The 15829-nt window shown below is 25.2% G+C and overlaps 1 protein-coding gene across 5 annotated transcripts in view; it reads right to left on the bottom strand.

The window, feature by feature from the left end:
- The window catches only part of LOC126897071 (nitric oxide synthase, salivary gland), an 84835-nt gene that overhangs the window by 24780 nt on the left and 44226 nt on the right, over positions 1–15829 (bottom strand). For all 5 annotated transcript variants that reach the window (XM_050670468.1, XM_050670473.1, XM_050670470.1 and 2 more), the window contains 3 exons: positions 13394–13539; positions 5599–5761; positions 2139–2230 (listed from right to left, as the gene is read on the bottom strand). In XM_050670468.1, the coding sequence (XP_050526425.1) occupies positions 2139–2230; positions 5599–5761; positions 13394–13539 (401 nt within the window). The remainder of the gene's footprint in view (positions 1–2138; positions 2231–5598; positions 5762–13393; positions 13540–15829) is intronic.

Here is a 15829-nt window from a genome sequence, read left to right as displayed (position 1 = left end):
TTAAATTTTTAATTTTTATAGTGTTCTAAAAAACTTGAATTCTTTAGATCTACATTAAATTAATGATAATAAAATGTACTTATAATAGAAAAAATAAAAACTCTCCAAAATCAAAGTTTCTAGGAGTTATTGTACATTAATCTAAAAATAATAGTTTTCGGACAAAATTGCCAATTTTGTAATCTTTTTCTTAGTTACGGTATACTTTTATAATTTATTTTTTTTCCAAATTAAAGCTTGTTTAATGTAATATATGAATAAAAAAAGAAAACGTTCCGAAGACTTCCTTTATGAATAATAAATCTTTAAAGTTAAAAATCATGTACTTTGTGGTAGATATGTTAATTTAATTTTTTATGTTTTAAATCCGCATGGAAGTGTTTTACAACAGTAATTTTAACCACTGTCAGATATCAATCAATACTAATGTAAAAAATGTCTCAACTTCATTTTACTAGATGCCTACGGTTCTTTATTCTTTTTTATTTGTATAAAATATGTTTTCTGTTGTAGACAAAAAACTACGATTTAATTCTACCGATTGGTTTATTTTAATTCATTTCAATAATGACGATTTACATATAACATTATTGCAATTTTAAATTTATTTTTGCTTTCTTGAAAAATTGCTTAAATTAACGTTAGTTTTTAGATAATAACTAAAGAAATAATTATAATCTTATTTTCAACAAAATATACAGTTAAAATAGTCATTTTAGTGTTCTGTGTTGTAGTAAATTATAGAGAAAAATTTTTTTACTATAACGAACTCTTAAAAAAAAATCACTCTGTACATTTATATCACAATAATATTTCAGACTTTATTTAAAAATTTATTTCATGATTTCTTTAAAAAGCAATATCTTAAAATAAAAGTATGTTATATGAATAATTAAATTTAAAAAGTTCATAATTATTTTAAGTTATCACTATTATGATAAGACCAAATAATAAAAAATTGTAACTTATTTAAAAAAAATAACGTATTAAAATTTAAGTGATGAATGAAAGGAAAATATTATGATTCTTACTTTTATTATCATAAGTATTTATTATTTTTAAAAATCAATTCGAACTCTTTCAAAGCAATTACTATTAATAATTATAGTTATAATAATAATAATATTTAATTAAAGTTTGTTTAACTCGAAGTTCATCATTATGAACTAAATTTTTGTTTCATATAAATGTCTATTGTTTCTGAACGAATATATTTTTTTTATGTAACATTTTTTAGTTTTATGAATCAGACACAATTCAGATTTGGTATGAGAAGTTAAAAACACATTTTTCTTTATATGTTAATACCGTAAAAAGTCAACGCCTAAATTTGTACAGGTGCTGAAAATTAAATACCATCTAACTTATTATACTTTGTGAAAACAAAATGTTCGCTTTTTCTTACAGAATTTTTCATTCAAGGATTATAACTGTGTACATGTTTTTCTGTTCTCTTTACATATTACCAAAAGAGAATGTTAAATATAAATCACAAAAAAAAAAAAAACAAAATCAAATATTTTGAACGAGATTTTCGAGCAGTTTTCATGTAAAAATGTATATATTTTAAGTAAGCAAATATTTTTTTACCTTTTAATAACAACGTGGAATTAGTAGGTAAAATAAATAAATGATTAAGTAAATAGTAACGTTACTAATTAAAAAATTGGCTCTCGTAGCAAAGTTGGTACGGATGAACGATTAAGTCGTAATGAAATAACCAGATATAAAATCGTCGGATTTATCGGCAGTTCACAACCAATTAATAGCTGACAGTTTAATCAAACTTCTAAAATTAAATTCTATCGATGTAGATTTGGATGATGAGAAAGGTATCCCCAGTGCGTATGCAAATTATATTATTCAACGCGAGCTCAAATCGGACTACTTGACGATGCTATTTATACGTAACCGATGTCGGTACCATACCCGCCACTATCACTTCCACTTCTATTGCTATTATTATCAACAACAACAATAAATACTATTCATAAAAAGGGTAAAGATATTGAGAAGTAAAGACCAAACAGATCCTTCGGTTGCAGAAAATACTTTATATATGCAAATACTATAAGAATGGATAGTTAATTTACGAGTAATTCTAAATACTAATTATTTTCTGTTCTTAATGAAATTACCTTATATTGCCCTTGTTGGTACTGTATTTGATGTGATTGCAAATGGCTTCAAACATACTACTCGTAGTGGTCACTGATCGACAATCGAACACCTATAAAAAAATTATATAAAATATTACACAATCAATTAATTGGTTAATAGTTAATTAGAAACAAATATTCTATATAAAGAAACATACTATAAGTGTGAACTTAAAATTTTCTAAATTTCAGTATACTAATGTTGTGTCATTTATAATCGTATTGTTTAAAAAATATTTATGTAGCTTTGAAGTTAAACAAAGGTAGTATCAGATGATGGTGAGCTGCATTTATTCAAGATATTTCATTGTATGTATGATGAGTAGATTAACAGAAATGTTTGTTACCTATTTTAATATATAATAAAATATACCTAAAAGTCTAACAATAAATCACAAATGCGCTTTTTAGTACAATTTTTTGTGTCTTACATACGAATAATTCAATCCATTTTACAATATGTCGAATCGAGATTATAAATGCTTTTCTCGTGGTAGCAATTGACAACCTACTTATCAATAGACATTCAGACATTTTTTTTTTGTCAACCTCTAGTGAATACTCAATGGATTTATGTCAAAAGGTATCTACATATATATATATACACTAGTATATAAAATGTAAAACTTGCACGTATAGGTTAAAATTAATAAAAGATAGATGTAAATTTGTATGTGATAAATCACAAAATTAAATTGATAAAAAGAAAATTACCTGTTTATGTTAGAACAGAGAGCTATTGGTGGTTGTTGATAAAATTAAATAAGGACTTATAATAACATGACGAGACTTTTCCTACAGGAGAACAAATAATTTATATATTATACAATTATTTTTTTTATTGTGAACCAAGTGTTTTAATAATTTTAACATAGAAATTAATTTAGTATTTTATTTTTTTAATAACAGAATTTCATAATTTGTCTTCTATAGAAATGTCAACACTTATATTAAGAACGGCGGAGTCAACAAAAAAAGAAAATTAGGTTTAATTGATGTTTACACGAGAGAACGTGTAAAATCCAGCTAAATATAAAATCAATGAATTTTTAAAAAGTTTTTAAAGGATTCTTTAGGATTATATTTATGTTAAAAACTGAATTAATTTAAAAAAAGTGACGTTAATTAATAAAAAAAATAGTGGAGATAGAAGCCTATATTCATACTTTTTAGTAACATATACTTTAAGGAGTATTAAATTATTTAACAATAAAAAGTTGGTAACATGGTTAGCTCTAAACGGAATTATCATTGTTACATAGGTGAAAAATCAAAGTATAAGTTAATACATTTTTCCTTTCTTATCACAGGTAAGATATACCTTATCTCGTTTAATATATTCTCAAATAATATCATTTAAGTGATTTTCCTATTTCTTCTCTAATGGTTAAAGAAGACCCTTTTTTATAATTATAATAAGATCAATATAATAATTGTTGTAAGTAGGAAGACACATAATCCATTTTTTGCTACGTTTGCATATGGCATTTTCTTTCTCGTTATATTTAATTTGTAAAATACATTAACACGAAAATTATAATTAAATTATTTGTTCTTGTATATATTGTCTTTATTTGTAAATGTATGATAGATTTTTACTTGTTATAAACAGTAAATATAAATAACATACATAACAATGAACTTAAATCAAAGTAGTCTTATACCCAAACTCAAATAACTGCATTATAATTATACATAACTTTTCGATAATGATGGATACTTCACCATTCCACATTTAAACATAACAGATAATACCATGCGCTAGGATGTGTGAGTGGAGTGTGTGTTTCTTAAATAGTGTTAGCACGCAGCAAAGTTTAGAGTAATAAACACAATAGGAATATTTTATTATCATAATGTGATGTATAAACTAAATACTTTCTAAGAAATTTCAAAACCAGTATTGTATCAAATTATTGTTCTATCTGGTCAGTCAAAAAAATTCATTTAAGATAAGTAAAAGATTGTAGAGAGCGAGTATATTGAAAAAAATCGAGCATCGTGAAATATAAATTAAATGTTATTTAGTTGTTTAGCTATAATATGTATATAATAAAAGATATAAAAAAAAAACAAACGTAATTTAGTCATATTATGCAAATATTGTGAACAGATATCTAGCACTCCGTGATGGATCTAGAATATCAATCTCGATTCACAACTGGTATTCTAGTCAATACTAATTTATCACCTTGTAAAGTTATTGCACAGAAAGGTATGAAGAGACTTTATCATATAACTACTAGCGAGTTCTTGTAATTGCTTTCTGTATTATTAACTCATTTGGAAAAACAGTACTCGTGCATTTGTATTTCCAATGTAAACTATAAAAATTTTGGAATTGGAATATTTTCTTTTGACGAAAACATTTTTTCAAGTGATGATGATTTTGTTGTATGTGCTGCTCATGATTGTATATTTTAATAGAAATTATGAAAATTGTATTTAAACATCATAATCTAAGTTATTTATTGCTGTTAATGAATTGTCAGCAACTAATATCACTGAAGTTAATAAAAAGTAGATCTCACCTTAATTAATTCATATTCAAGAAGCAAGTTTATCGAATTTTATTAGTTCTGAAATAATGAGATCATACTCTAAAATACATCAAGAAAGAAATGCAAATTAAAGGAAAAAAAATAAAAAGGCCAGTACTAATAGACACATCAGAACAACTAAAGATTAAAGAAAATATTAATTTGAAAAATAAAAATTCTATTACACTTACCACAAACTGAAAGTAAAAAATACATATCTTAAGAAACTTAAAAATAAAAATGTTAATGACAAAACTGAGCCTAAGTTTAATATTCCTAGAAAATAAAAAAAAAGGTGTTTACGTTTTAATTCAACTCAAATGCCCAAGTACAAATTTCAAAATTGTTTATTTTTTTGTTAAAATTAAAAAAATAATCAGAATTACCTCAGAAAATACACTAAGTCATTAGATAAATTCACTCTACTGAAAATCCAGTTTTAGTTTCAGTAAATGTAAATGATTTTACCTCCACCAAAAGTTAATGGACTGACTTCTAGACTCTAACCATCTTATACATTCGAAATAGACCTGAACAATTATGATATTCGTTGAATTTTAAAACTTTTAAAATTTTATATATCTTTATTATTTAAAAGCTTGGATTTGTTATGTTTTTCAGGTTTATGATATTCATTAGACTAAAAAATCTAGTTTTTTTTCAATGAACATAGATGATTTACACAATTTTATTTTTTTTATTATATATGAGTAGAAAATTATTTATAGCATTAATGAAAATTTATACATTTTATAATATTTTTAACAATGTAATAGTTTAACTGGTTAAATAAAAAATTGATAAAATTTTTTTGCTAAAATTTTCTTGAATAAATCAAGCTAATAACGTTATGATAAGTTAAAAATTGAACCAAGGGTTCATAATGAATCCATAATTACTTGTAATTTTGCCCATTGGATACGGCCTATACATCTGGATGCATTTCTCCAGGCTAATTTAGCACCAAAAACTAGTTCAGTTTCTGTAAGTTGATAAGTTCCAGTTGAAAGGACTTCTTGTTGAACTTGTTCCCATCTTGCAGTATGTGCTGGACTATTGGATCTGTAATAATGATATATTGCTAAGTATGAAATACTCCTCTTATATGTGACTTTATTTTATAATGTATAAATTTTTGAATGTATAATATAATAACAGTAGAATTTCGACTAAAAGCCAAATATTAACCCAATTTCCAGTTTTATTGATCAAATAAAATACTGCGAAAGAAAAAGTAATTGAATTATACAAGTGTTTGATTTTGCCATTTGAGAGTTAGAGGTTAGTAAAAGAGTTGATAGTTATTAAAGTGCTGACTGCTTCAAAGTTTAATGTGAAGTCATGCGAATGAGATCATTTTTCTTACAAAGTTATAATAATTAATTCGCTAACACGAAATAAAGTTATAAATTAAAAACATTTTAGTCTTGCATAGAAGACAAATAAAATATTACAAAATATCTTGGTATATCTTTTAACACACATTTTTATGATTTTAAACATTATATTGTTATAACTATCCAGAAGAAATCGTAAAATTATTTTTTTCAATTATTACATCGACTGTATTAAAATTAGCATATAACTTTTTTTTTATTATTAATACTAAAATGTTAAATAGTGCACTGAGACGTACATAGATATTGGTTTAACAATTTCATCAATGATTAAGTAGCTATGATTTTTTTTTTTTTTAATAAGAAATTATCTTTACGTATATAAAATATTTGCTTAAATGAGCGCTGGTAGTTTTAAAATATGACAAAAATTCACAATAATGCATGGATGCGAGCCAAGTTAGACTCAAGTTAAAAAAACTTAAGAAATTATTGTTGAAATTCAAAGTATACTGCGTCTTTTAAATATACTAAACGAGTTTTAAAAAGTTGACGATAATATCAAAGTAATTTATTAAGTTCACATAATATTCAATACTATAAATAAATAAATCTAATATAAACTCACCTTTTTACAATACATTGATCTTCTACCTAAAATATTTCCGAATCCTATTTAATATTTGATAGTAAAACACTAACAAATTTATCTTATTTAAACAATAATTTTTATTTGTACAATAGTCGGGACATATTTGTTTTTTTTTTATGAATCTCAGTTTGGTTAAATTATAGTCTTCTTAGTAATTAGTCATACTGTACGTTGTAACTCATCAAAACGTGTAGTTTGTCCATAAAATAACATAACAATACACACGTTGTCACCATTATTAAGCATGATGATATGATGTGGATTATTCGTAGCTACTATTAGTCTTTGTGAGTGGTAATATACATTCTTATTAACAGAAATTCCTTTCTTCTTTACGAGGAGGTTTTCAATTCTACTATTTACAAAAGCTATCACATCACTTATTGTACTATGGATTCATTTATTATTGTACAATAATAACTTTTTGTACAAATTTAGGATTATTAATATTTTCTAGATACCTTAAGAAATTTATACTTATTGACTTTATTTTAACTGCAAGTGTTGAAATTAATGGTAGATATGTTAATTTTAAAATAGTTATAACAATAAAAATTGAAAATTTTAATTCAATATTTTTTTAATAAATTCAAAGGAAATCATATCTAATTAACAAAAACAATTATTTACGATAGATAAAAAAATAATTATGATTATACTAGAAATTTGACCACTTTACGATATAAAAATAAAACTTCATTGTATAATAATTACTACTTTTTAAAAGTTTAATGTAGACCGCAATGAATTTTCTTAGACATTTTATAAATTTGCTATTTATTTAATGTGCAGCTTAAATGGATAATGAATATCGAAGTATAACGCATAATGCACTTATAAACTTAAGCTTGACTTGATCTGAGATAATGGTCAATGTCTGCTATGGAATATAGTTTTATTTAAGTACTAAACAAAGTGGTATTCGTCTAGGACCATTTTGTATAAACTGTACTATAAACATTTTCTACTATCAAGCAGACCCATATCATGAAAGCTAACAATGTAGTTTGCCTACAGCATGTGCCAAATTGAACGAATATTTATTTACATTAAGTTTAATATAGTAACCTTTATAATTTCGATCGAGCGAAATCTTATCATTCATGTTTGATCTGAAAAAGACGTGATTAATAATGACAGCTTAGTTGACAAGAATTTGAAATTAAACGATAATAAAAATTGGCAAATTACACACGAATACGAAGATGTTTAACAATTCTAATTGAACTATAATTTTGTTTCTAATTTTTATTGCAATGAATTATTTTAAATATAAACGAATGTATACTGCGAAAAAAAGTTTCTATTGAAAGTAATATTTTACCAAAACGTTTTCTATTATGATTATATTGTTTTATAAATAAATTAAAAAACAACGAGACTTGTAAAATGTTTTTCAAAGTGTATTTACACCTCTTAAAATTCCTGCTATCCGTGTTAGTCATTTCTGTGTAATTAAATTTCAGATATTCAAAATAAAGTGTTTAAACTATGCTTCACTGATCAATATAAAACTTCTTTAATCATGCGAATTCGGAAAACGTCGAGTTAAATACAGAACTAAACAGTCGGTGTGTTTGCTGGAAGGTTGTAAAAGGAAAAAAATACCTTTTCTACAAACTTTTCGCCAAAACGTTCCGGCCATTTACGTTTCATTTCCGCTCTTTAACTATTGAACCTGGAATACATTTCCCTTTGCACACGCGTTAACGCGCTAGAATGATTCATCAGTTACGCGGTTACCTATTTAGTATGCGAGTTAGTGTACATTAACCTGTTTTAATGATTGTTTTAGCCTAGGAAGTTTTCCACCTATCACATTATTAGATAGTGTCATATTAGTGAGCTTTGGTTTTCTGGGACTGTGCGATTCTCTAAAACGTCACGTTAAGGACGAGCCAAAATTTACACTCGGGTGCTAGTGTTTCCTCGCACCTGTCATTGGCAGTAACGACCAAGTTTTTGCATTGCCAATCTGTTTGGTAACGGATGGAAGCACGTAAACTTTTAGCTAATCGGCCTCGTTTTCCGTACAAAACTCGGTGATAATATACTAAGAATAACTGTTATACACTCAAAGTAGCACCACATTGCGTACTACATTAATATTTATAAATATCAATATCGGGTGCTTTTGTAATGTTTATACGTTTCAAACATGTTTGGAATTTAATTAACGTTTTCATCATTTTGTTTCAGGTTAAAGTTCTGGCTAATATCTGGGCATCGGTTTTATGTAAGATTTGGTTAGCATTTTGAAGTTGTTTTATGGGGAAAAAACGATATTATTGTGATGACTCAGCATCAGCAAAATAAGTACAAAGTGAACCGGGCGACTTGATTTGTTAATGTATTTACAGAGTAAAATATCCAAAAATGTATACTTATTCATTCTATATTTCTACAAATAATGATGTGTTAGCCTTTAAATATGCTAATTTGGTCGATTTAATGTCTAATGGAAACAATGCAACTTCTTTTACGTTGTACATAATGTTGTGTTAAAAGCCTATAAAAGTAATTAAAACATAAATGTTGTAATTTTATTCGACACATTTTTTGTAAATAATTTTAGAATGAGAATATTTGATGTGGAAATATTTAAATAACAATGAAAAGCATCACAGAAAACTTATGGCTGTTCATGTTGGGGAAATTATTTGATGTGTATAAGTATACTTTATTATATCGACGTCAACATATTTGAAGAATATACTTAAATAAAAAGTTGAGTCACTTAATCGTTTAAAAGAAATTACAAAAATAAAAGAGATTATCTATATTATAAGACGGGCATAGAAAATGTTGTGAAATTGTGACTAAATGTCTTATTTATTTGTTTGATATATGAATAGTGAGAAACTATACCGATCAATTTGTTTTAATTTGACATTAATATTTTATATATTCCACAGAGACGCGACTTGTTCGCTTTTGCGATAAGCTCACATATTAGGCCAAATCAACTTGACAAGCCGCGATAATACAGTTATACATTATAATTTGTATACAGATGAAATTAATTGAAATTTAAAAAAATTATCATTTTTTAAATAGACAAATTAAAATATATAAATATATTATAGAATTATTACTAGCTTTAAGTTCTTATGTTTATAATTATTTTTAAATTTATTATGTCAAAAGGACAAACTATTGAAGGAAATTATTTGATAATAAGAATATTAACTACTAAAGATATTAATACTTCTGATTGAATAATCATAATAATAAACAAAATAAATGGCAATTAATGTTCATACAATTCTTTATGTATTCTTAATGAGACGGCTTATTGTAATCAAAATAATATAAACAGTTAAAAATTAGTATGAAAATTATAAAGACACCATTTTAATCAAAATTGTCAATGAAGTGTGTTATTTTTTATAATTGTTATATTATTATATGTTTGCTTTTTATAAAACGACCGTAGATGATTCCGATGATTATATTTTTATGAATATTAAAATTTTGAACGTTAATTATGTATTCTGTATATCAGGCAGAAAATCATCAGAAAACTTCATAAAAAGATACCAAGTCAGTCAAAAGATTTTACTCTTTATATTTTTATTGTTTACTTGGTTTGTATTCATTCATAAAAATAGTATACCAGCTGAGAATAGTTTTTATTTGCAGTACAAGTTAAGGTAATAAAAATACTTTTATTATTTATGATTTTTTTTTATTTTTTATCAAAACTGGGCAAAGTGAGGTTTTCAGGTGTATTTTAAAATTACTGACATAAAAGCTTACTTTTACATGTACCTGATAAATATTGTATTATTGTAACATTATTGGTCAAGTTTTTATTGTTTAAAATTGAATAAAAAGTATTTTCATTAGTAGCCTAATAATAAATGTTGCTTTAACAAAAAGAGTTTTTAAAAATGCCAGTTTCATAAAATTATTTACCAAGTCCTCTTGAGTTTACAAGGACAATCATAAACATTAACTTGATAAAACAAACAAATTTTACTTCGAGTACAAATACTCACAAGTGGCTTTTATTGTGCATCAATTAATTAAATGTTAATAATGTAACTGTGTAAAAATAATAACTAAAAATAAATAATTGTGAAACAGAAATTATGCGAAATAACTTTTTTGAACTTTATAATTCAACGATGTATATCAGACGTCATTTTATTTTGGAATTTGATAAAATAGTTGAAAATTTTATTCTATATTAAAAACACATCGAGAGTAAAAATGTTCAATATGATTTTTTCATAAAAATAAATTATTAAGTGTGGATTATCTTTAAGTTATAATTTAATCTACAACAAATTCCCCGTAAAAAGATGAACATTAAAATTATTTTCTTCAGTGGAATGTCCATAAACTTAAATTATTGTTTTTATACAAGTATAATTTGTTTTAATGCAGTAAAAGAATTTGAAAGCACGATACTGCACAAAGGTAAGTTGTAATAATTGTGTATCTTTATACAAAAAGGGTCTAATTCCAATTTCCACCCCCGCCAAATGAGTCCGTCTATCAATATAGTAATTTCTACATAGTGGCTGAGTTTGCTATTTCTTTAGTTTATAAAACTCGATCCTATTGTCATAAGCAACATTGCTCCTTTATTAGATTTGCTTAATATTTGTTCAGTATTTGAATAAGGTATGAAATAAATTTCGTCGCAATTTTCATTGAATGCCGCAAAGGGATCTAAAAAATTTTTTTTTCCCATTTCCCAACTAATTCTTAAATGAGTACTTGATCAGATACTGGCCATGAATTAAGAAATACATTAAAGTAGCAATGTTGCTAATAATATTAGAATAGATGTTTACGAACTAAAGAAAGAGCATACTTGGCCACAATATAGATTTCATCATTACTTTGATGGGCGGACTTTTTTGGGAGGGTGTGACTTAGCCATTTTTCATAGATAGATTTTTATTGAATATATATATTAAGCATTAGAAAATTTTTCTATTCAATCAAAATTTTTGGCCAACTGAGTAAACATTTTTAATGCTACATGCAAAGAAGATGGAATTACTCTAATATTGTTTCACTATGATCATTCGATGTCTATACATATTGATGGTGTATTATCGTCAATGGTTTAGTGTTCTTTTTTATATTAATGGTAAGAATGTTAATATAAATACTCTATATATTTTCAATCAAATAAGTGAATAGTAGTTTACCATCACTATTGATATTCTTTGCAAATCGAAACCGGAGGTGTATAAAAACATAGATACATACGGATCCGATTAAACACAAAACCCCAGTGTACTGAATGATTTTATTAGTGTCATAAAATGTTTTAAATGTTTTTGAAGCCACACAGTGCTACAAAAACATATATTTTCGTCTTACACCGATCTGGGTAATTAAGTAAAGGGCCTACCATATATTGAACTACCTAAGTCATCTGATTTTATTGCACCTATGAATACAGATACTTCAGGGGATTCAAATAGAAAATGAAGAAAGATAATAAATCAATCCTCGATTCTGTCTTTTTTTTTAATAATTGTTAACTGTGATTTCTAAAACATTATTATGAACGATCGTTTTTAATCACATAAGAATTTTAAATTGTCAATCTGCTAATTGAAAACGTAAATGGGAAAACATGAACAAATTTTTCAAAAATCTTATTTGAATTTGGTGGGTTGAACTCGATGTTTTTCTTACAAAAAAACCAAAATAATATATCACGTGAAAAAAAAAATCTGTTGGTCGCTTTTTTATATTTGTCACTTCAATAATTTTTTCTTACATATTAAAAATTCATCTTTTCCTAAACACGTAAGGACGTTTAGTTGAAATATAAATATAATTATTATATTTGTATCAATTAATTATTTTTTTAACGCTTCACCTCTAAATTCTTCTATGGCTATGTTTACAATGAGAATTCATGTCTTTTTGAAAAGTAGGAGCCGGATACGTTTTTTGTATACTACGTAAAGAACTAAAATACAAACGCTTAAAATCATTCATTAATTCATTAGTTATTTTTGGTGTAATTAAATTTGAAATTTCGTGAATTGAATTTAACGTTTGTAAAATCGATCTCAATACTTAAGATTTAATAACAAGTAAATAAGAATAGTTAAATTTAAACTTAAATTTTATATACATTTACTCAGTATCAAATTTTATCTTGGAGTACAGAAATTATTTCGATTTCAAGCGTTAGTTGATTATTTAATTGTACATTATAAGTTAAGATAAGTTAGCCACTATATTTTACCACAGTACGAAAAAAATGTTGATTAAAATGGTTATATATAGACGTTTAGAAAAATCTGGGTTATTTTATGATTTTGAACCATGTTGAATTGTATGGAAGTCATGCAGTTAAAAGGGTATTATTTAATTTTGTTGGTTTTTAATAGTCAGTATTTAAATTTTATTAAAAACAATCGTATAGCGATGATTTAATTTGAATTTATTGTATGTATTTTATTGATACTAGTTTATCTTAATACCCTTCGTAAACATATTTATAATAAATAAACTTTTATTTTTTATAATTGATTTTGTCTCTTGACTTAATAAATGGGATTGGAATTTAGTTATTTAATATTTATATAATATTTTTAAGGTAAGAGTTGGTCTGGCCTAGTCAATATAAAAATGTTTTCTAATTAATTAACCAAAATAAAAATAATTTAATGAAGAAATCATATATTATTAGTTAAATCCTAAAAAATAGAAATAAAATCTCACCTTTTAATTGAAGCAAAATATTGATTTAAAAAATCATCTGCTAATTTCAATACTTCGTGTTTTGGTTTGACTAATGAATTTGGATATGATATTGGGTACATTACACTACCCATACATACTTGGTGAGTGCATGAAGCTGAAGCTGCCTAAAATAAAAAATATAACTATAAATTTATCCTTTATATAACCTTTATGATTAATACCATTTTATAGATAAAAATGAGCCAAAAGCTAATATTGATTAGTAATTTTCTTGACTAGATCATTTTCTAATATATATTGTAATTAAATTTACACAGGCGAGTCACGAAGATATGACAAATACAATAATTTTTAATCCAATATAATTTTTCTGAAAATTATTTTAAACATTTTTTACATTTTTAGGGTATGTTAATATTGTTACTCGTCTCTCATAAGAAAAAGAAATAACATTTTTTATAAATCAATTTTTTTTTAATTTTAACAATTTTTAGTCTTATTCTTACAGAAAATTTCTAAAAAAACGCTACATTGATATTTTAAAAAATAACTATCATTATTTTTATTTTATTAGAAATAAATAATAAAAATTATGCTTTTAACATAGGGTTGGGTTTTTGAACATTTATCACAGTCAATAGACTAAATTTTAACATGTCTCATATTTAAATTTGGTCAAAAATAAATTTAATTAACTATCAAACAAAATATCAGTCATATTTTTTTTTAAATTTAGGCTGGACTATTAAGGTATTTTTTCTAACTTGAGATGTTGTTTTATAATATAAAGTTGAGTTATAATTTATAAGTTAGAACATTTTTCGCGTTGATTTCAAATCTGCAATTAGATTTTTTCCATCACCACTAAGTTTTGATATTATTAATGATTAGTTAAAAATGAGTATTAACATATAATAAAATATAGGTGTAAATGAAATTCAATAACACAAAAGTGAATAACAACACAAATAGGTGAAACTAGGCTCGGAATATTTTTTAATATCAGTATACAATATATGTATTATAGAATACTATAAGATATACGTGGTGTGTTTAGAAAATAACGGGAATCTTAAAATTTTTCGGTTTTGGAGAGTTTGATTATCAATTTTTTTTTTCATAATATTGGTACACATGTTCCTGAAGTATGATAAATTTTTCAGACGGATTAATTTTTTATATTGTCTGTGGCAGCCGTCAAGGTTAGATGTGTTTTTATGAGCTCGGCGATTTTCGTTAAAAAAAAAACGGATCAAAAGATTTATATCAAATTTTGCAAAATTATGAAATAAGGTGTGTGAAATGTTACCAAAGACCTGTGGTGAGTTTCTATTTCCAAAAATAAAGAGAACATTAAAAGGTCGTCATTTTACAAGCATAGATGACATTAAAAGCGCATCGCTGAATCAGCTGAAGGCTATCCCAAAGATCGAGTTTGATAAGTGTTTTGAGGATTGGAAGAAGCATTGGCACAAGTGCATAATAGATAATGGGGACTTTTTTGAAGGCGACAACATTAATGAATAAATAAATAGTTTTTTCAAAAAACAAAAATTCCAGTTATTTTCTGACACACCTCGTAGTTTATACGGAATTCTGTATTCTAAAATGTAATTCTGAATATTTCAATTGTATCATCTAGTTTTTAGAAATGATTACTAAGACTTCTATTTAAATGATTTATTACAAAAAAACTGTGTTTTAGAGAAACTTTGATTTCCTGATCACGAATTAATTTAGAAAATATAATTTTTTATTCCTCATAAAATTTTCTATTTAAGGATACAAATGTATTCATGCAAATTCAGCTAAAATAGGGCCAACATGATTAAAACCGTGTTCTCTTAACGTATTGGTCATTAAAATTGGTTAAGTGAGAAATGAAAAAAATTAATGACAGACACAAAAACCATATAGTAAAATATTTTAATACGAATAAGAAATTTCTTCTCGCAAGGGGTGACAACAGTGATAGGGTCCTCGATATTCATTGAATATTTTGATTGAATGTTATTTATTATTATTCATTTTGAATAATTTTCCACCTCAAAAAAAAATTAAAAAGTAGTTATACTGACTGCCGGGTTCGAACTTTGTACCCCGAGCATACAAGACTTTATAATGTACGACGCAGCCCATGTNTTGTACCCCGAGCATACAAGACTTTATAATGTATGACGCAGCCCATGTGCACTACACGTATAGGTAAAGAAAGAAATCTATTGAAGCTAGTAAAATAATCAAATAAGTTTAAATTTATATTTAATGTAAGTTATATTCATGCAACTTTTATAAAAATTGGTGGACTCATTACTATGGTAATCCTTTGTAAGGTATTTTATAATTTAAAAAATTCTGAACAAAAATGTTATTTTAACTACGGCATCAATTTTCACATAGAAGATAAATCTTTGGGACAAATTATTCTTTTTTAATTTTTAGCGCGAACACATA

The sequence above is a fragment of the Daktulosphaira vitifoliae genome, unplaced genomic scaffold, assembly GCF_025091365.1.
Source record: "Daktulosphaira vitifoliae isolate Bord-2020 unplaced genomic scaffold, ASM2509136v1 Scaffold_1, whole genome shotgun sequence".
NCBI classification, from domain to species: Eukaryota; Metazoa; Arthropoda; class Insecta; order Hemiptera; family Phylloxeridae; genus Daktulosphaira; species Daktulosphaira vitifoliae.
The sequence above is the reverse complement of the archived record's forward strand: the minus strand, read 5'-3'. Positions and strand labels throughout refer to the sequence as shown.